General features: G+C 41.1%; 1 protein-coding gene across 6 annotated transcripts in view; it reads right to left on the reverse strand.

Annotated features, from left to right (window-relative positions):
• The window catches only part of LOC122616019 (cyclin-dependent kinase 14), a 92499-nt gene that overhangs the window by 12135 nt on the left and 58356 nt on the right, over positions 1 to 22008 (reverse strand). For 4 of the 6 annotated variants that reach the window (XM_043791253.1, XM_043791255.1, XM_043791258.1 and 1 more), the window contains 2 exons: positions 15244 to 15435; positions 5334 to 5372 (listed from right to left, as the gene is read on the reverse strand). In XM_043791253.1, the coding sequence (XP_043647188.1) occupies positions 5334 to 5372; positions 15244 to 15435 (231 nt within the window). The remainder of the gene's footprint in view (positions 1 to 5333; positions 5373 to 15243; positions 15436 to 22008) is intronic. The other 2 variants (XM_043791254.1, XM_043791256.1) reach the window with 1 other exon arrangement.

Consider the following 22008-nt stretch of genomic DNA (forward strand, 5'->3'; position numbering starts at 1 on the left):
GAGTAAACGGCCGGGATAAAGTAAGCAAAATGGCAGCAGGTAAAGAAGGTAAAGAAGGTACAGAAGGTAAAGACCCAAGGAAAGGAATGGCCAAAGTGCAAAGGAAAAGCCGCTTAATGAGCAGCAGACCCACTCAAAAACCAAATTAGTGGCCCCGACAACAACCTACAAGTGAGTCGCAAGTGGATAGCAGCCAGCTCAAAGGACTATTTATGTACACTCGGTAAAAAAAGGGCTATATAAAACAGAGTTTACCGAGTTTTACTGGAGAAGGTGGCTGTCTTTAAGTGCAGCATTAACTGAAGGAAGACAGTTAAGTGTTTCTCACCTTAAAATTAAAAATCTTTACAATAAAATGTGTGTTTTTGCATCACAAAGTAACATAAATGTATACCTAATTGGTATTTTTGTGTAGCTCTTTACGAGTTTTGGAATTTTACTCAGCTCCCATTCGAATGCATTTTTTGTCAGCGTAGGAAAATATTTGCCAGATGAACCTCGCATTTCTCATTTCCTTAATGAGCACAAAAGGTGCACGAATGAAAAAAGGGAAAAATGCCGTCAGCCAACTCATTATGCACATCATCAATATAATGAAGAATAAGAAGAGCCAGAGAATTGCCGGCATCTTTGGCCAAAATAAATCGAGTTTGGCCAACCTTGAAATGGCCGGATTGAATGAATGGGAAATCGGTCTGTGGAAATTGTGCCATGTTTACCGCAGCCTCGTTATAATAAAATGTTTCAAAAGCCACCGCAGCAGCTGTGCGAAAGTTGGTCTAGGACAAAGTTTTGCGGGAGGCGTGGCGAATGCACAGGTGTGCTGCGTTGCCTGTTTAGGTGCAAATTCTGGGACTGGGTCACCTAGTAACCTGCTGATGATATTTCTTCATTCATTGACTTTGCGGGCGCCCTGGGTTTTGGGATTCCACCTGCGAGTTCACGCCCGAGCCCAGCTGCGCTTGCTGTTTGTTTGGTTTTCTATTTGAGCACTAATTACATTTTAAATTATGTTTACTTTTCCCCCAGTTGCAGTTCGCAACGTAACCATGACTGACTTTTCCTGCTGGGCAGCGGGGCAGGGGGGTGGGGTGGTGTGGCGGTAAAATGGGCGGAAGTTTTCCAGCTCAGGTGCAATGGCATCATCTGCTTTCGTTTGAAATATTTATATAACAAAGTTGCAGCAGCGCGGCAAATTGCTTTGCTTAAAGAGATTGGCTCTTAGAGATTGAAACTTTTGCCAAAGACCGACCCACAGACACACATAGCACTAGCACTCGCACTAGCACTAAAATAAAATCCAAAATATCTTGAAATATTTTCCACTTGTGAATTCGCAACATGTTTCCCATTCGGCTTGTTCGCTTATTTCTTTGCCGCCTTGCGCGCGGCTCCCGCCAAATCATAAAAAATTTAATATTCGCTCGCAAGATGTTCTTCCGGCCAGAGTTTCCTTATTCCTGCAGAATGCTTGAAAAATTACTAACATAAAAATTAAAAATTCAACAGCAGCTGATTGTAGAAAAGAAAACTTTCAGCGGCCCACTGAGAGCAATATCGTGGATGGGGTGAATTTTCCACGCGAGGATGAAGGAAAAACTGACGAGCTGCTGTTGAAAGATGATACATAGATCCAGCACGGAAAGAAAAATTGTGTTCAATAATTCTACAAAAAGGATAATGAAGTTTACTAGTACATCTAGTAACATCTCCAATTCCCATCTCTTTATCTACAAAATACTAGAGTTTCTCACAGTGTCCCATGAAAGGATACACATCCTTAGCTCCGTATCCTCTGTATGCTGACAGCGATTAAATGCGCAATATGCGCCATAAATGAGCCAAATAAAAGAAAAACTTCTATAAAACAGAATATATATTTCAAAATGTTCTCCTTTTTAGTCCTCAAATAGCTCCTTATTCTCCGCATCTTGTCTAGTCGCTCGAGTGGAATGGCACTTGGCGTCGTCTACTTCTCTTTCGTCCTGGCAAATCAGCGTAGGAGGAACAACAAACGATGGCAAGCATTTGATTTGCAAAATTGACTGAGCATTGGAAAAGTGCCTGTAAAATTGGAAAATGAGGGCGAACTCAAAGGGGAAAGGGCAGGATATCCGCTTGCCGCCGTATAAAGTCTTTAAATTGAATTGCTGCTGTGTGCGAGTGCCAAGAGCAGCCAGCAAATGTCAGCCAGCAAGTATGGCCTTTTGGCAACGATAATTGGATGCTAGAATGCTACAGTGGCAATGTGAAAGTTGCCATTTCTTGGCATTTGATATTTTCGGGTCATCAAAACGATTATTATTATTTCCATTATGCTTGGATATGCTACAGATATCGATTGGGATTGCCAGCCGAATTAGGGCAGAAAATGAGCTAAAGAGCTTTAAAGGTTTTATTATTGTGTCTTGGCATGGCTATTTTCGGGGCATAAAAACTATCATTATGAATATTATTATTTTCATCGGGTAACTCTAAGGCATAATAATGTTATGGGAACGTCTCCTTTGAGGACGTGAAATTTTGTGTGGAGCCCTGCTGGTTTGCTTATCTGCACCTGACCCACTTTGGTTTTATCTGCTGTTCCTGCTGTTCCCTTAGTTACCTTTTGCCACACCCCATAAAGTTATTTAGTATTCCATTTTCTCCACTCAACTCTTTCTGTTTTTTTATCGCCCTCGCTGGCTGCTCCTCCCCTATATTATGTTTCAACGCCTTCGTGTAAAGTTTTATTGCATTTCCCTTGCCCATACATATCTTGTCACAGAAGAAAGGATATAAATGTAAAAAATCTGTGACGCGAAAATCTTGAAATGCAAACAGAAATCAGCACTGGAAGCCAAAAAAAAAAAAAAAACTGTGAAGGAACTAAAATAAGAGAAGAGAAGATAAGTTGAGGGAAATTCGCTTGTAAAATGAAAACAATGAAAATTATGCAAGCGCATCAAGCAGAGCACTTGCACAAAAAAGATAAAAATAGCACCGTGGATCGCAAAGGAACTTCGGGGGATTGCTGGAGGCAGATGTCCGCGGACGCACTCGCTGATGTCTGGTATCCTTCTGCCTTCTGCCCATCCCCGATTCGGCTCGTCCTTCGGCCAGGGTCTCTTGTTGATGTAGTTATGCAAATGCTATGCAAGGATGTCACGTCCTCCCGCTGACTTAAAGCCACGCACACATGGGACAAATACCAAGTGAGTGTGCCAGGGGAGCAGAGAGCTTTTCCCTGTTCCCACTTTATTTTGGTACACTAAGAGAAATGTATACTTCTCAGAATGTAGCTTCTTATAAACTTAAGAATATCCGTAAACCAGGTTTCTTTGTTATATGTTTATCTATGTACCTTAAAAGGTTTAAAACCATACATCTTTCCATAGTCTTTAAATGAGTTTTCGAACTGCAAAGTCCAATTTAACATTTCGTGTGTGTTCCATTTACTTGGAGTCCAAAATGAAGTCATAGAATGTTTCGAGTGTCCCGTATTTGTTGCGAATGTGTGTGCCCCATCCGCTGTTGTCCTTTTGCATTATTGCATATTATTGTAATTTCTGTTTACTATTTGTTTTTGGCTTTGCAACAATATTTATGCCTCTCGGCGCTGTCTGGAGGCAGCATAAATGTCATAAAAAGAGCGAAATCACAGCGGCTTGTTGCATAATGCTGAGTGGGTCAGCCGCCAGCCACGCCCCGCAGTAGTGTGCCATAAAAAAGCATAAAAAATGTGCACATAAAAGTTTTTACTTTTCATTTGCATACGGATACGGATAAGGGAGGGGGTGAAATCGGCAGGGGAGGCACCCCATCCCTTCAAATAATATTCTTTTTTATGCATGTGTGACTGTACATATATATTGTTATTCATATGCGCGTGTCGAGCATTTGCGTAAAAATTTAATAAACCTACACTCGAAACTCGGCACTCCGTTCCCTTTCTCTTTTTTTACAGAACTTCAGAGTTGCCTTGGCCAGGAAATGGCATTTTGATAAGCGCGATGGCAACTCTGGTTGGCCATCGACAACGAATTTCAAATTGCCCCAAAATAAAGGAGTCGAAAATGGTGTCTCCCAATATTTTTCGCCCCAAAAAAGGATGTTCCATGGGTTCTTATCTGGCGACATCTCAGCCCCTCCACTTTTTTACCCAACCCACACTCGCTGTTTATGTTTGTGATTTATTATTCAGGCAAGAAATTAAATTTTCTCTTTTTACTGCAGTCCAGCATCGAACTCATCGCCCTCTCTTCCCCTTCCCAACGACTGTCTGCCCGTTTTGGCATCGCTGCTGGCAGCAGCCTTAACCCCCTGTTGCCGATGCTTTTCCGTTTAGTGCCTAAATTTATTGTGTTGTTGTAGAATTCAATTACAATACAGACAACGGAGACCAAAAGGCGGCCGAGAGAGAGACAAAAATCGACTTAAAATGGGGGAAGTTTTTGGGGCCTTTCGGGGTTGGCAGGATATGCAATGCTGCATCCTCGAGTGTTTGCTTTCCATTTCCGAAGCTTCAATCAGAAATTCAGCTAGAAATGCCTGATTAAAGTGAAATTAAATTGAAGCTGGGCTGAAAGCTGCCAATGTGCAACCCATGTTTCAGTGCATTTTGTTATAGGAACTAGCTAGTTTAGAGAAGGCAGAATGAACTTTCTCTTTAGGATTTCTATTCGTCTAAGCGTTTAAGGAATCATACATTTTACTAAGAGGTTTGATTTATAATTTTAAATATTAAACGCAACCAGCAAAACTTCGACTTGTGCAAGCACGTTATAATTAAATCATTAAATCAATCAGGCGCTCAAAACTTTGCGCAGAAGTTGTTGAACCAAGAATATCTTTTGGTCTTTCGGAAACTTCACTTGTTTAGTATGCAAGATTTATAGGCGGCCAAAATTCAATTACGGCGATGACAACCTTTTTCGGACTCAGAACCAGACTGCATCCTTGAATCCTCGGATCCTTGAACCCGGCGCTAAGCCAATGGGCTTGTGCAAATGTCTCAATATGACAATGGTGGCCCGCTGCGTTTTGTCATAACTTATGGCTGTCGCCTGCAATCGTCCTTCCCCGACTCACTTTTATTGACAAAAGGATACGGATACTGCGAGCACAACAAGCTCGACTGCTTGACATCTATTTTAATGACATTCTGAGAGCTTTGGCGCATAAAATATGGCAATTTAAATTGCTGTCCGAAGAAAACTATTAAAAGTCTGGAATATTTCCGGTGCGAGAGGAGAGGGAAAAAAGCGGGGGTTCAAAGGATTCAGGACATGCTGTGCGCAAATAAGAATATTCAAAGTAACAGATTTAGGGGAGAGTAATAAAAAGCATTTTACCTTGTGGTTTGTTATTATCATTTTTCGCAGACTCTTGTGCTAAAAATAAACAAAATAGAAAGAAATGGGCGGGAAAAAATGGTAAATTAAAAGTGTTTCATTCGAGCAAGCAGTAAAAAAGTTGGCAACTATAACTAGGTAAACAAGTATTAAAGTACAAGGGCAAAAAGCGGTTAAAAGTGCATTTAAAATAATTTATGGCTTAACCCAGTTAAGCTCTGCATATTACCCAAGAAAAAATCCACTTGGTCACGGAGTTTATCAAAATATGGTTCGCATTTTATGATTTACAATCAATTAAGTGTGTGTGGGGTTGCGATGTTTACGAGGGCTTTCGCCCTCCGAACTTTGTTGACAAATAAAAGCATAAATCGCGCGTAATAATTGGCCGAAAACAGGAAAAGCCAAGCCAGCGAAGGAAAGCACATTTAATGGCTTATACACAAGCGCATTGGACATGGTCAGGAAAACGAACAATAAAAGCCAACAAAACAAGGAAAGTGCGCAAGGAGCACATAAAAGTCGTTAAAAGATTTACTCTATTCCTGGTTGATACACTAAAAAAATTCAAGTTATTTAAGGAAATTGTATGAGGTGCTTTAAGTAAGTTTGATAATAAGATCCTAAATCATATAAAAATATGGAAAATGTATGGAAAATGTATACAATGTAGAGTTTTATTTGTGCTTTTTTTCACCTTTTCACCTTTACCAATATTTTTCACCAATATTTTTCTCAGTACACAAGTCTCGCTTATAAGTATTTATTCCTCTTTTCGCACTCTTCCTTTAGCTGCGAACTTTTCTCGTATGTTTTCGATTTTTATTGAATAAGGAATTGACATTTGATTAGAGATTTCGGTTTTCTGCTGGGACCTGTTCTAGTTTTCGGGCGTGAGCGCGTGTCTGGGATTTAAGCTGGTGTCCCTGATGTTCATCACTTCCAATTACGCTCTTATTTATGGCCAACGGAAAGTGCAGAAAAATGGCAAAGAAGCTTGGCCAAATTGATTTGTGCATGTGGATTAGCAAGGGTATTTCATTTCTGGTTGTTCAAGGATTTACCGAAAACTGCTTTAGGTGCAGACTTGTCACTCGATGGTTTGTTTAATTACTCAAACCCGATCAAAACACAATCGAGAAGCGTTTTCCAATTAAGCGAAGGAGAGGCAACCCAAAAGAGTGGCCAACGATCACGTACAAACAATTTTCAAAACGTGGCAAATTATTAATTGCTGACACCGAAGGTCCTTCTATTTTTGCGATTCTTGAATTAATTACCCACTCCCGAAAGTAGTAACTCTATTAGTGCCGGAGTGGTGTACAATTTGGGAATGTGGCAGATTCAACACTTGAAACCATTCTCCGACGAAGTGCTTGCCACATCGATGGGTAAATCCCTCACAAAAGGCTCAAGACTTCAGCAACAGACATCGACCACTTTGATGTTTTGTAATTAAGGCGAACAAATCCTTCCTCGTTCGAACTTTTCCTCTTTTCCGCACTTTTCCGCACGCCACATCCTGGCGAGACAGTCGGACAAACACACATGAAACTGTGTGTGTGTATTCCTTAACAAATTACATACAAATTACAAATTAGGAAAACGGAGTATTTCCTCTAAGGGGATGAGTGAAAATTTCCGTCTCCATAAACAAAGAAAGCGGAAATCGCTAAGCGATTATAAGGAATATGGACTAGTGATGGGACTTTCATTATTTCACACACTTTTTTTAGTTATTGCATGTTGTATCATTGATAAGACAGCATTGTTTTTGTTAGGCTAAGGTTATCTAATATCTTAGGACTTTCTTTTTAATAAAATCACGATGCCATCTCTGATATATCGCTTAATATGCCGCTTGTCATGTCAAAATGTTTACTTTTGTTTCCCTGGGAGGAGGCTTCAACTTATTTTCCTTCACTTCTTACACATTTGTTTGTAATTCGCAAACAAAAGCAAAAAACAATTGGCGGCTCATCATTCATCATGTCATGAGTTTTTTGGCGGGGGGTGGGGGGTGTGGGTGTGGAAGCAAAACATATGACAGCATATTTGTCTGAGAAAAGGCAACCCTTTCCTTCTTCTACGCAGAGTAGACATTTAAATTGGCTGGGTGGAAATGCGCTCGGAAAAATCTGAAGGCACCCAAAATGCCACACAAAACTGACGTTGATGGTAATTAAAAGCGAGTGGTTTTCCTTTTAAAAGGGTTGAGTGGCGTTGGCATGAAATGAAATTACTAACGGAAAATTAGCGGCATGGCACACATGGCGTATGCTTAATTTCCTGCCTTCTCCTTTGTCCCTCTTTGCAATGGCAAAGCGCTGCAAATTATGCTCATCATTGTGACACAATTAGCGGGGCGGCAAAAGCGGTAAAAGCTGCACGAGCGGCAGCGACGGCACCACCGACTTGCAACTTAACCCTAACGGATGTCGACGCGTCGTCCTGCGGTTTGGTGGCAACTCTGGACAGCTGCACTGCGAGAAAAGTTATGTACCCAAGTGACGAAAAGAAGCTATATTGCAGAAAAGCGAAATAAACATTATGATAAGTATATTTTCATGCATAAGTCAAGTGAATTCGAGGATCATTCGTGTATTGTGCACTAAATTAATAAAAATTTTATACGTTAAGTACGGTATATGTTAAGTATATAATTAAATATTTATTTTTATATTTGGCAGTGCATTAACAGGAGACAGGAGAGGCCAGGACATTCTAGGCTAGGCCACTGCACACACACTGCAATTTTGCCATTTCTCTATGAAAGTCATTTCATGCATGCGAAATTAGTTTATGTGCGCAATTTCAAAAGAAGTGCCACAACGAGGAAAAATGGCCGTGGAAGTGGGAAATTTTCACACTAAACGCTGGATATTATGCAACATTGTTGCTGGGCGTGTGGCGCCCCAAAAGAAACGGGAAGCGGAGGCTGGAATGCCCTAAAAATATTTTGAGCTATTTCCGGCCCCGCCAAAGAAAGAACCAAGAAAAACTTTCAACTAGGAATTTTTAAATTAAACATCCCAAGCCAATCTATTTTTTTTTTCGTAAGCTAGATTAATTTCAGGCAACTTCGCCTTGACCAAACCGCTATCAAATTGATTTGTCACAAATGCTCCATCAGAGGAGATTTACAACCTCAATTTGTCGTCTATTTACCAGCCAGTCTTAGCTGGACTCCTTGGACGTATCGGAAATTGCACAATAGAAGTGAAATGAATTGATTCCTAATGCGATTCCCTGGCCACAGACCCAGTTTTTCAGGTTAAAGGATGAGGTGAAAAGTTCGCAGATATAAACTGCGGTAGGTAGCAACAGGAATCCAATTTATTTGCAGTTGCAGACTGGCTCCTTCTCAACTCCTCCGCTCGAGCACATATTAATAAGCAATAAAACGGATTTTTCCTTTCACTTCGCCGGGTAGATAAAGATTTTCAATAATACTTTTACAGCTGCTCGTAAAAAAATTAAGGGCCATGAAAAAATTGTGCTGCTTGAGTAATTGAAAACGCTGCGCTGGCTGCCTTTCGTTTTAATTAACTTCAAAAGGTTTGCTCAATAAACATGCCCCAGAGGCATATACTCCAGCATGTAGCTGGGAAATCTCCTTTGCCATCAGTTTTCATCCCAGTTATTGGCCACTGATTTGCGGCAACTGGAAACAAAAGGCGGTAGGCGTGGCCCCTGCAATATATCATCCGTTGTTTGTCATTCGGGGCAGACAGACGGGGAAAAAGAGCGAACAAAAAATGATATATACGCAAGTGCACAATGCTCCCGTCGGATTCTCGTCACATATGAAAACGCCGCATTGTTTACCCACTGCGAATCGCTCAGAAAATGGCGAAAATAGAGTAGAATCGCTGGGCCAATAACACAGCGAGCTATTGAGCGAAATGGGATTGAGTTTCCCCACAAAGGACACACGTAGACGATTTTAGCCTACAAAGCGGGAAAATTCAAAAGAGATGTTGGTCAGTAAACAGGCCTGCGCTTCTATCGGGAATCACTCGGGGGACTGAAGTACTGCTGATTGATCTACAGGACCCGCAGGAACAGGATAACTACAAAATACCCTCTAATCCGATCTACAGTTGCTCAATTCAATGGGAATTTACCAATTAACTAGGACCACATATCTCTAATTATATCTCTAATTATTTCTTAGACTAAAATTCACAAGCCATTAAACCACAGAAATCGATATCAACAGCTAACAGGTTATACATTAAACAACAAACATACAAATAAAACAACTAAGGCACTCCACTCGCATATGCAAATGTAACCACACATTTAATGATAAAATAATTGACGACTGATTGATACGTTATTGCTGAAATCAAGAAACTCGTCTTGATTACCCCATTGCAAATGGTCCAACAGCCGCCTATTGCCCATTGCCTATTCCTATTCCAGAACTCAATCATCCAGCGATCCAGCGAATGGCTCCAACCTCCAAACTCCTCTGCAAACCAACAAGCCCCCGGTTCTTTGGCCTTTGCTCTGCGAAATGTAAACGACAATCAACTTGAAATGCAGCCCTCCAAAAACGTAATGGGAATAATTTGCAGCAATTTCATTCGAAAAGCCTCTCACACAGGATACAAAACGCACACGCACACACACAGACACGCTCCCAGGCACGTAGATGACAATCAAAATTTGAAGTAGTCTGTGTGGCAGGAAGGAAACGGAAACGCCGCCTGACCAAATGAAATGCGTAGGCCATAGGTAAGCCAGTGGGGATAAGCCGACGAAGGCTTCAGCCGTGGCTATATGACTATGCGGGCATGGCGATGCCCCAAGGCTGTCACATTCAACACACATAACGAACGTTATCTGCTCCGAAGGCCAGGACAGGCATATGACGAGCGGTCAGCAGGAGGCGGGGAATATGGTCCACACACCAGGAGGATATACTGAAAAACCTAGTCAGTCATTCTAGTAGAACACCATTTTCAATAATTAAAATTTCTAAGCATACTTTATTAATCAGTAACCAACTTTTAGTAGGAAGCCGTGATGAGTTTGACTGATAGATCTATCAAAGTTTACTGATTGCAGCCAATCCATATAACTTATTAAACAAATTAATTATTAATCTCAGTACCAATTCCAGTCATACTTTTCGCTCACTGCAGAGACATAGAGGTGGAGTGTCGGCCGGCTTTTCCCTGTGGACCAATTCCCAAATGCATGGGAATGTGAGCCTACGACTGTGTTTATGTATCGATGTGGGCAGCCACATTTGCAAGTTGCTTATAATTTACGCACACCTATGAGATAACTGTGTGTGTGTGTCAGACTTGTGAATGTGCGGCTAGGATATCAGTTGGCACACACACAAAGACAGGACCATCTTTAGTTACAATTTGGGCAGAACCCAAAGGCAAAATGCCACCCCCATAGCATCCATCCCCCAACCCAACCACTTTATCATATTATGAATCCTAATTCCGTGTTTGGGGTTCGGGTTTTGGGGGCTCATGACCCCAGGTCCTTCGATGACGTTACGGATACTTCAGCTGTCCGTCAAAATGCGCGCTGATTGCAACTGAAATGCCCTCAAGCACTAATAATTCCCATGATCCCATTTGAAGGATACACGAAGAAAAAAATTACATTATTGCGATATATAATTAAAAAATTCTTATTAATTCGTATTCTTCTAGTTTTACCTATTTTTTGAGCCCAAATCCCAACACAAAATAATTGCTTAGAAAACACATTCGAAACATTTATTTCCAGTGCACCCTCATCGCCTTAATAACTCGAAGTAAAACCTATAAAGGCGCTCTTATCCATTTTTGTTGTTTGTTCGCCCATTATTATTTTTATGGCATCCTTTGGTGTTGGCCAAGGAATTTATAATGACAAGCGAAAATTTTAATATTGTGCCACTTTCTTGGACATGGGGGCGTGGCACCGCCCGTGGGGCATTGTTAGCCACAGCCAGATGCAATAAAATAGAAATACTCATCAAACCCACGGGGGTGATGCCTGGCCACTATTAAAAAGTTTTCCAGCACATTTTCACGAACCGCCCTTCAGTTAACGAATAATAAAAAACGAAAAAAAAAAAGAAAAATGAATAAAAAAGGATGTTCGCTGTGCTTCAAGTTGGCCATAATGAGCTTAGTATGCATAAAGCGGTGAATTGTCAAAAGAAATTTTCTGGACAATTTTCTTTTTCGGCATACGAACGCGAAGCGGGTTTATGTGGCGAGTTGGACAATGGCGAAAATTGGCAGTGGTAAGCCAAAAGTTGGTGGGGCGTGGCTTGACTTTGGATTATTATAAAGCTTTCACTTTGCTTAGTTGGCCAGACAAAGTTTTCAAAGAAAATTGATTGCAGCAGCTAAAGGGGTATGCGAAAAAATAAATAGGGTAAACTTCATAGACATGATATTTGAGTTTATGGCACATCTACTTTAAAGAGTTAAAACAGACAGTAGAGGTTTGCAGAATCATCAAATGCATATACACAAAATGATTTTTCTGCGACTAGGAACTTAATTTTTGTTATATTTTACTATTCTTAATTGGTTTTGGAACTAGATCATGGTCTGAACTTTGTGTTCATCTCAAATTTCAACATGTTGGCACCCCCATTCTCAGCTAATGAATTCAGTTTGCGGCTCAAAGAGTTGTGTTACTTGTGCATTTGCCACAGTTATCCAGTGTGGCAGCACTCTTTTTAAACAAGCCAATTAGCAAACTTTTCATTTATCAAAGCTGGAAAAAAAGCCTTTGGCCTTTTGATAAGCTCACTCTCCTTTCTTTCAGCCCCAATTCTCGCACTCTTTTTCCTACAGACGTCATGCAAATGCTGTGCAGTGGTCGGAAAAACACTCGGAAAAAGGGGCAGAATAAAATCAAACGGAGAGAAAAATGTGGACCGCAAATTTTCCATGTCATTGCATAAGTCGCTTCATTAGCCCAACCAAAAAACGACCGAAAACCATCAAAAAATTTTCTCAGCCAAAATGACATCAAACGAAAAGGAGAAACCAAAGGAAAATACAGAGAGTTTTGCAAACAACAAAAAATTTAAGTAAATCATTAAAACAGAGAAAAGCGTTCTTTTCAAATGCGGCGGAAAAAACAAGTCAGCGAAGGCGACATGTTTTTGCTTCGTTAATAAACTGCAACGATTCTGACAGGGGGTGGAGGTTATGACCTGAAAGGGGTGAGTGGGTGGTGGGTGGCTGGATGGCTGGGTGGCAGGGTGGAAGCCACAAGAAAGACGCTGCCTAAACCGCAAGGCGTCGGGTGAATTCTGTGCAGGGATTCCGGTTGTGGCTGCCAGTTAGAATTTTAAAATGAACCGCAAGAAAGACCCTTAATAGACGCGGAAGGTATAAAAAGCACGCCGAAAATTGTCAAAGGGTTGTTAAAAAAAAGAACGCTCACAAGACACGTACACGAAACAAAGTGAAACAAAAAGATTTACTTTAAGTATTTTGCCAATAAATTTAAATCACAGACAGTTTTCCGCCGAGCTACAAAAGGGTGGCTGAGAAAATAGGCAGAGGTATCCCTTCTCAAGGAAGCGGCATTAAAAACAAACAAACCAAGCAAACGCACAGGATCCTGCGAGTCAAGGAAAAAAAAAAAAATAAACAAAGCTCAAAGGACGAAAGACGAAGGATGGCACAGGAAAGCGCGTCAGAAGCCAAATAAAGCGTTAAAAGGATTTGTGCGCAAGTTGAGTAGAGTCTACACAAGGACCTTCTCTTTCACCCTATAAAAGTAGCTTACAGGTGGCATTACGCGCCTTTAAAAAAAATCCTGGGGCCCGGCAAAAATTGCCTCACACACTTTATCACCGACTTTGAAGCCTCTGCGTCTTCTTTCCAGGGCAAATTAAATTTATTCCTTATATTTATGCTTCACGCATAATTGTAAAACATGATTTAGCATCGTTGTTGGGGTGCCTTTTAAACAGTTTCATGCGAATTCTTTTTGGCCAATATGTTTTCGAAATTTTACACAGCTATGTTCGCATAATTTGCGCATATAAACAATAATCTTTTGCGAAAGCGTTGAACATAAATTGTTCATATCCTGCGCTGCTACCCCTATAATGGCACCCAGCGTTGTTGTTTTGCTAAAGATAACTTATAAATCATGTAATCAGAACCGCAGCAAAAAAAATGGAAACAGCATGAAAAACTGAAATTGCTTTTTGCTGATGGGAAAGGGGCTGGAAAATTCCGGGTGCGGGGCGGATGTCCTCTGCTAACTGTGGAGAATTTTCTCTGCTGCCTTTCAGAACTCTGTAATTTATTGTGCGTTACATAACTTTATGATTGCATGGGCAGTGGGTGGCTTAAAAAAAACTTTACGGAATTGATTTTGATAGATAAGGGAGTTAAAAAGTTTCATCGATAGTTGTGAAAATTGTGACAACATAATTGCAAAGTTACCAATTGTACTATTCAATTTATTTAGTATTTAAGTGTGGAAATTAATTGGCACAAGAACTTACACAAGTGCTGATAAAATCGATTATAATTGTTTGCCAACTTAGTAAATACATAAAGCTGAAAACTACTTAGTACAAACCGCCACAGTAAACACTTTTCCGACCCTAAAAAAGCACTTTCCTTTCACTGAAATAGTTTAACGACTTTGTACCACGATAATCCAAGCCATGTACCGATGGAATTCAATGTCAGAGGACATAACTTGGAGGAACAGCGGAAAGCCGGGTGCAAAATGCTCCTTCATGGCAGTGAAACAATAATGGCATTGAGTTTAAAGCCCGCAAAGATATATGGAGCATGCACAATTTCCATTTGGTTATGAATAATTCCCTTGTTGCTGTGCACTTGCTTGTTAATATTTCCATTTCCGTTGTTTTATGGCCCGATTCCGAGAGGCCTAGACATCGGCAAGACAAAGGCTACATGTATATACTACAAGGAGGTACAAAATGGAAGTGAATTCGAGTTGAGTGCCCCGCTTCACCAGGACAATAACAAACAAGGAGCAACAGAGCTTCAAGTGCACGAGTGAAGCAACAAATGAAGCCATTACATTCACAGGCTTATCGGCAATGTCAACGAGTCTACCTCGCTTTTAGCCAACTCCACAACCACCCAACACCCATCCATTGTTTGCATAAAATTGCAATTTACAATTATGAGAAAAACAGCAGCGAGGAAAATGATGACAGAGGGCCTCGCTTATCTGCGGAAATTCTCGCTTAGATAAGCTCAAACGGCGAAATGGAACAGAAAGAACTTGTTTGCATTAGCTAAATGAGACAAAAATTTGATAAATTACCAAAGAACAGGAGTACACATGGAAAAAAGCTACACTTTGAATACAAAAAAAAAAACAAAAATCCTCTATTTTAAATCCTATATTTTAATAATAAAATAAGTAATGATATATAGTTTGAGCATAAATACGGCACATTCTTGAATTATTTCGGCACATTTATTCTATGTGCACAAAAAACAACGTTAAATCGAAGCGAGGGAATTCCCAGTTGCACCAAGGGAATGAGGAAAAGTTGGGGAAAATCTAACTTGCTTCCATAATTAGACACGCTGCTCACACAAGATGGAGGCATAAATTATTGCCAGTCAGTCGGGGGGAAATCTAGAGAGCGAGGGACTTGGCATCTTATCATTAAATTAGTTTCGGCGGAGGAGGGCAGCTTAAATGAGAGATTATTGCACAAGCGGGCGATAAATTACGCAAAGCTTTATGAATGAGCCTATTCGAGGGCAAAATTCGCTTGAGTTTTGGCCAGATTACCGATAGGAAAATGTTAACTATCATGTGAAAGAAAATATGTTCTTCGTTCCGTACACAAAAAGCATTTGTTATATATTTTTAGAGGCAGTTTACGCATAGATATTATTTAGAAAATTCAATAGCTCACCTCCATATCTGCAATTTGTCTTGTCAGCGGGTATATTGCCATTCGGTTCGAGCCGGTCCAAGTATTCCTCCGAATTGTAGCCGTTGTATGGAACTTTGTTACCGTGGTTGTGGTGCCCGCCATGTCCACCGCGGTGATGATGGTGGTGGTGATGGTGGTGCGTCGACTCGTCGCCATCTTCGCGGGAAATTGCTGCAAGCAGGGAACAAAGGAAAAGCCACAGTTTAGTTCGAGTTCTCTTCAGGTTCAGCGTTCAGGTTCAGGTTCGCTCTCCCGGGCAAAGTCTGCCCTAATTAAATTACAGGGCTCGGTCATTGAGATGTCAATATCCATAAACGCTCAAGTGGCAGGAAAGCCACTTCAGTTTTTTGGCCCACCCACAGCAAACTTCACTTTACAGTTTTCACCCTTCGAGCCATTAGCTCTGACAGTGAGCTGTGTAGGTGAAAGATGAAAGAGGGGCAGAGGAGTTCGGGTCTCGGGTTTCGGGGTTCGGAATGCCAATCAACGCCTACTGGACAACCTCCCTTTTTTTGGGGTCAATATGCCAAGCTCTTTGTGGTCTGTGGCTGTAAAGCCACCAGATTGTGGTCCTCTTTTCCTGACTCCTAGCCCTGAATCTGACATTTGCTTGCCGCTGTTTACATTTGCTTCCAATCAACTTGAGGCAAGAATGAAAAATTTACTGAAAATATTTAAAATCTGTGCCTAAAAGGGCACTATGAAAATAATATTTGTTTGGTTATTTTCGTTGGCAACGCTTTAAGAGCGCCTTAAACCAAACACCATTAATAGTCACAGCTCATAAGGAGTGGAATGGGGATAAATTGTCAGGGGTCTTTTGCATGGGTGTCCAGGGCAAACATCGAGGGTATTTTGAATGTGCCGAATATGCAAATGAGTTCAGGACGACGACGAAGCCACTGGCAAACAAAAGGCGAAAAAATTGGCTAAGCTTTTGTACAAATTTATATGGCAGCGCCGAAAAAAAAGGACACGAAACGGGTGAAATCAGGAAGGACACTGGAGAGGCGGTACGCGCCGCTTTCTGCCTTCCAATTTCTAAAACGGAAACACAAAAGGCTGAACCAGCAGGTCCATGTTGGCCAAGTTTACCTGCTCTGAAAATCCCCCCAACGGAAAAACGGCGAAAACGCGAAGCGAGTCAAACGGAAATTGGTTGGATATTAGCTTACCGCCAGCACAGCACAGCACACACATGCAAATCCTTTTTTCGGGCGTCCTGGTGAGCCTGCAATTTGCTAACGATATGCATACAAGTGGGCGTGGCAGAGTCGCCAAAAGGGAGTCGAAGAAAGAGGAGTAGAAGACGAAACCAAGAGGATTTCGCCGGCAAAAGTCAATAAATTGTAATCAAGCCGAGTGAGGAGGCACAAAGGGAGTACCAGGAAAAAAGCTTCGATTCCTCATCAAATTCTTTGATTTTGGCCATTTCTTGCAATTCCCCAGTAATGGCCATCATCTGGCAGCAGAAAAAATAAATTATGGCAAGCCATAAGCTGCGAGCCAGGGCAGTCAATATGTTTAATTAATAGCCAGGATAAATATGCAACCCAGGGGAGACTGAAACACAGAAGTTCCACAGTTCCAACCCTGTCCAAATGAATGATGTCACCCACCACAAATCACAAAATAGCCGCAAATCGTCGCTACAAATAAGCAATTTATTTGCCAAGTCAACGGCGGCATGAGAGGGAGCAATCCAGAATGCAATGCGAAGTGCCCCAAAATCATCTTTCGATGGTCTGGGGGAATGAAATCTCATAAAGTTGTGCCAACACACGCCAACACACAAAGTGGCCGGAGTTGGCCATGTTGGAGTAGGAGTTGGAGATGTTGGAGCTGGAAATGTAATCAATAAAATATGTTCAACATAAAGTACAAACCAAAAGGGAGTTGGCAGATTTTTTGAAAGGCGGGGTATGTTACAGTTGGGTTCACAAATATAGAACTAGGAGATACAATGTGCAAAGAGAAGAAATCCCAGGGTGCCTTGTGTCTGGGCTGTTGAAGGCACTACTGGATTAGTTTACATGTACATGCATTTCTTTCTATAAACCTTTTCATTATTTTTGTTTTAGTGTGTGTTTGTGCTATCATTTCATCCTTAACTGCATGCACATTATGCAACGCCACCGCAAAGCCCCAGTTGCCACACGGCATTACATCAACTCTGGTTATGTTCTTCCCCCGAATTTATGAACCACACACTTTTTGGTCGGATTGCCAAGCCGAAACTATGAAATGAGCATAATATGTGGCAGGCAGGTTGGCTCCAGTGCCAGAAAAGGAATCTACCAACTTTAAAAGTTTTCTAAGCCGAGAGACGTCGGGTGATTTAAAGCCCGACACCCAACAAATACCGCTGACGCATGAGTGACAGGACATGGCGAGAACACAAAACTTGGACATTGGCAGGACCCCAGACCCAGAAAAGCCAATTGAACAAAGCTCGCAAATTGCAAGCATCCCACGAACAACAGAAAGAGATGGGGCGGGCCAGAGGAAGAGAGACAACAGCAGCGGCCAAATTAAATCAAAGCAAAGCCACAAAAGGAAAAAGGCCAGCAGAAACGAAGAAAAAGTGCGGAAAACTTCATCGAGGAAATGCAATAAATTTGCAAGGATCTCTGAGTAAAGAGTAAGAGTGAAAGAGGGACATGTCAGAAGGAGCAGAGATATATGGTTAGAAAGGGAGCGGACGAAACAAAACCTATCATTCCGGGGGCGGCGCATGAAACTCGTTTTTACTTTCGCCCTAAAGGACTTAACGGGTACTAAAACCTAAAAAGCCCCCGAAAACTTCCAAAACTCAGAGAGTGTTGAGCTGGCAAAGGATTGGCAGCCTTAGAAAGCCATAAAAAAGGGATAGTGCGGAAACGTTCGATGATTATGACGAGCCAACGGGTAATCAAATGGTTAGGACTCAAACATTTCGTGCCAGTTTATGCGATAAGTTTTGCACTTGCAGATAGAGCATGCTCTCGGAAAAATAAAGAAAGAATAGATATGTCAGAAAGAAACCTACTTTAACATTGTTTTTTCAAAGGTAAGGACTTTTGTTGGACAAAAAGTTAGAAGGCACATATAATTGAACTCCCAATCCCTACTAGTTTTTTTCTCTGCAACTGCATAAGCGCCTTTTCCGGATTATACCCCACTCTGGCCCACGTTGACCAGTAGTAACTAACGCAGGAAACGCAGACAATAGACGAAATCAGTAATTTATCCTTCAAATTGACCACCGTCGTCGAAAGGAGCAGACAATGCCAAATCCAATTGAATCCGGCATCCTGAATCCTGAATTCGGCATCCCGAGCTGATGTGACACTTCAAATGCTGACAAAATACATCGCATTAACGTAGCTTCCTTCGCAGAATCGGGACAATGGAAGCAGGCAATGCAATTTGCCGAGTCAAATTAAATGTTAAATTTCGAGAGATTGCACTCCGTGTGACTGATGTGGTTGTGCAATTACGGCTTTTTGCAATTTAATCAATTTATCAATTAAGCAAAAAAAAAAGGGGGGCCCGAGGACGACAATTTCAGTGGCTGTTTCTGTTCTTCGTTTTTCAGTTTTAAGCCGGCAGCTTCTGCTTTAAAAGGCAATTTCATTAGCATTTCAAAGTGCCGCTTGTGGGTCCTCCTTCCTTTTGCCCATTTCCAGCAATTTTCCCAATGTGCCCGGCGAACAGAGTCAATAATGTTGTTAATTGCCCTCCTCCAAGTGGGCGTGGTCTTGTTGAACAATGCTGTTGCGCGTCGGCAATTAACTTTTGTAAATAATGCATAATTGTCGAGCGGAATGTGCAAAAAGTAAAAAAATAAAAACAGGGAAACAACGGGTGGATAAATATAAAAAATATATAAACAACTACAGCAGCGTCCAATGAACTGTTTAAACTTTAAACTACTGGGATCCACGGGGGCCACTGGGTTCTCGGTTGATCAGTCTGCCGAGTTCAATTGAATCAGTTGGCCAGACGGGTTGGTTAATTGTTTAAATGATTTGCATTTCGCGAACAAAAGAAAGATGCTAGCATGGCGATGGAGTTCGCAAGGGTACGAGGAACGTTTAAGGTTGTTTATTCATAAAATATTGAAAATAAATAATATTTACCCCTGAAAATGTTATGTTAAATATTAAACGATTTAACATAATTAATGAGAATTAAACACTTTTATTTAATTGCCCCCCTACAATATTTCTAATGCACTGATATTTAAATTTATTTTAAATTAATCGCTGTTAAAACTGATCACCCTCCCATTTGATTATTTTTTTATTTTTGCATAGTTTGCATGCTGATGAGCTGATGAGACGTGCGAATGGAAGGGGCATTCACGACAACGATGGCTGTGAACTTTTTAATTTAATTAATAGACGCTGCCACACCAACAAAAACAACAAAGAGCGAAAACGAGACAGACGCCCTGGAAAAACAACAATATTAACGAGTGAAAAGCCAAGGCATTGAGTTACACAAAGTTAAGGGGAACTCGGCAGAATCAGGTGGAGGTGGAGTAATCAGCTAAGGTGGGCGCAGGTTGGCATGCCGACGCTCTTAAAACTTATTATTAATTAAGAAAAATTCCTGCAGCCGGAGGCGTGTGGTAATTTATGGATTTGAAGGATTTAAGCTGCCCAGTTTTTGGTGGTACACCACAAAAGTGTCAAACGCTGAACCATTCCATTTGTGGTTACACAGAGAAAATTACTATTCAATAAAGTGAAATATCAATTGATTCGAATTATAATCATAACTTTTTAATTTTGATTTACTTTTAGTACATATTTTTCTCTGTGTTTCTTAAGTTGCTGCTCCCGTTTTGCTATCTTTCCACACAATTTTCCTCACTACACAATTAACTTTAATGACTGTAAAAAGAGCCATGTACCGAGGCACTTAAGTTGGGAATTTTTGGTAGGGGACCGCAGACAGCAGACAGTTGAAATTGTAAAATTGTTTGTGGCATTAAGTGCGGTTAAGTGGTTTTCCCAAGGTGTCCTGTCGTCTCCGTTCAAGTTGATTCTTTCTGACAGAAATTGAAATTTACAACAGGCTTTCATACCTCGTCGTCTATTCGCACATCAAAGTGAGTTTAAGTCAGTCGCTTGCCAGAAACCGATTTATGCTTTTGTCAGCTGCATTTGAATCGAAGTTTGGTTGGCAGCGCCCGAGGCACCGAAAAAGGTGAGCTAAGGAAATCAACGACGACTTGTAAATCTTGGCCAAACAAGTTAACACTTCTCCAGGACACTTTCGGAACGAAGCGGGGGTAATGCGGAGTTAGACAGCCAGACAATCAGACAGGCCCGTCGGCTAAATAAGAAGGATTTACCAGGAGGGAGGACCTGGCGACACAACAACTGGCAGAAGGTTCAAACACCCGACATCGAAAAGGCGCAAAATACACACATTTTCCTTGCATTGTAGTTGAACGTCTGCAGATACCCTGTAAAGTTGGAAGGCCTACTAGGAACAGTCAGTCACAGCAATCCCCTTATATTAGCAGAGCTAAACTTGTAAGAAAAGTCTATAATAGCTTTCTTTTTAGTTTCTTAAAAGGGTATTTTCTGTGCGACTTGAAGAAAATCCTTGAGGCACAAGAACTTCATCCAATTCCTGTCAATTGAACACGCAACATTTGGGGTCTGAAAAGGATATCCATTGGCAAATAAAATATTTAAGCCAAACATTGCGCCAGGACATGGCCAAATTGAAGGCTCAATAAGGCCAACTTTTCTACACTTGCCAACTCCTCCTCCTTTCGCCTGAAATTTCCCCATCCTCGCCACTAAACCGTTTTGCAAAAATTGTCAGAGGCCTGTGGCAAACTTATCCTTTGCCATAACAAATAAGAAAAGAGGAACAACGAAGCCTTTTTGACAAAAATCAATAAATATTTGAGGAGCCGGAAGGCAGAGCACAATCCTCGAGATTGCATTTAATTTAAAACTCATAAATACGAAATGCGCTCTTGCCGGCTTGATAATCAGAATAAAACTGTGAATAAATTGCAAAAGATATTGCTGTGTAGCGAAAAACAATTTGTCTGAACGTCTCGTCTCTTCTTCTGTCGAAAAATCAAGGATGAAATGTTATGGAAAATTATTGAAAATATCCCAAGTGTAATTGAGTGTTAAATGCGACTCATCGTTCGTGTTCAAGTCATCCCAATGTCAGCAGGAAATAATTAAGAAAATATTTAGCCAGTTTCATTCGAGGCAAATTGAAATTGTTCACAAAACCCGAATCAAAAGGGGTAGGACCAAAGAAAACTCTTGCAGTCAGCAGACACAATTGCCGCTCTACTTGAGACACTATTCCCGATGTGGGATGGGAATTATAATAGCTCCCTTACTGTCTGTTAACTTGGCAGATGAGCATGCTCCAGGATTTCATTTGTTGAAGGCTTCAACTTCAACTTGACTTGAACTTCCCCGGTCCTGTACTTACGCATATTTTAAATGCACAAAATATGCTCGAAAGGATTGTGAGGGAGCGCAAGGGGCTTCGCCTTGGAAAACATTTTTGCAGCAATTTAATTTGCTCCTTTGCATAACAATCAGCGGGCAGCATTAACAGCAAGGGATAATCAACGTTTCCACTCATTATCATTATCAAGTCGCTGACTTTTCTCCATCTAGCTGCGAATCGTGCACCCTATCTGCTTCTCTATATAGATATATATGTATATCTGTATACTCCTATCTGTATCTCCGCGCCTCGAAGTGGCCT

Source organism: Drosophila teissieri, chromosome 3L (assembly GCF_016746235.2).
Source record: "Drosophila teissieri strain GT53w chromosome 3L, Prin_Dtei_1.1, whole genome shotgun sequence".
NCBI classification, from domain to species: Eukaryota; Metazoa; Arthropoda; class Insecta; order Diptera; family Drosophilidae; genus Drosophila; species Drosophila teissieri.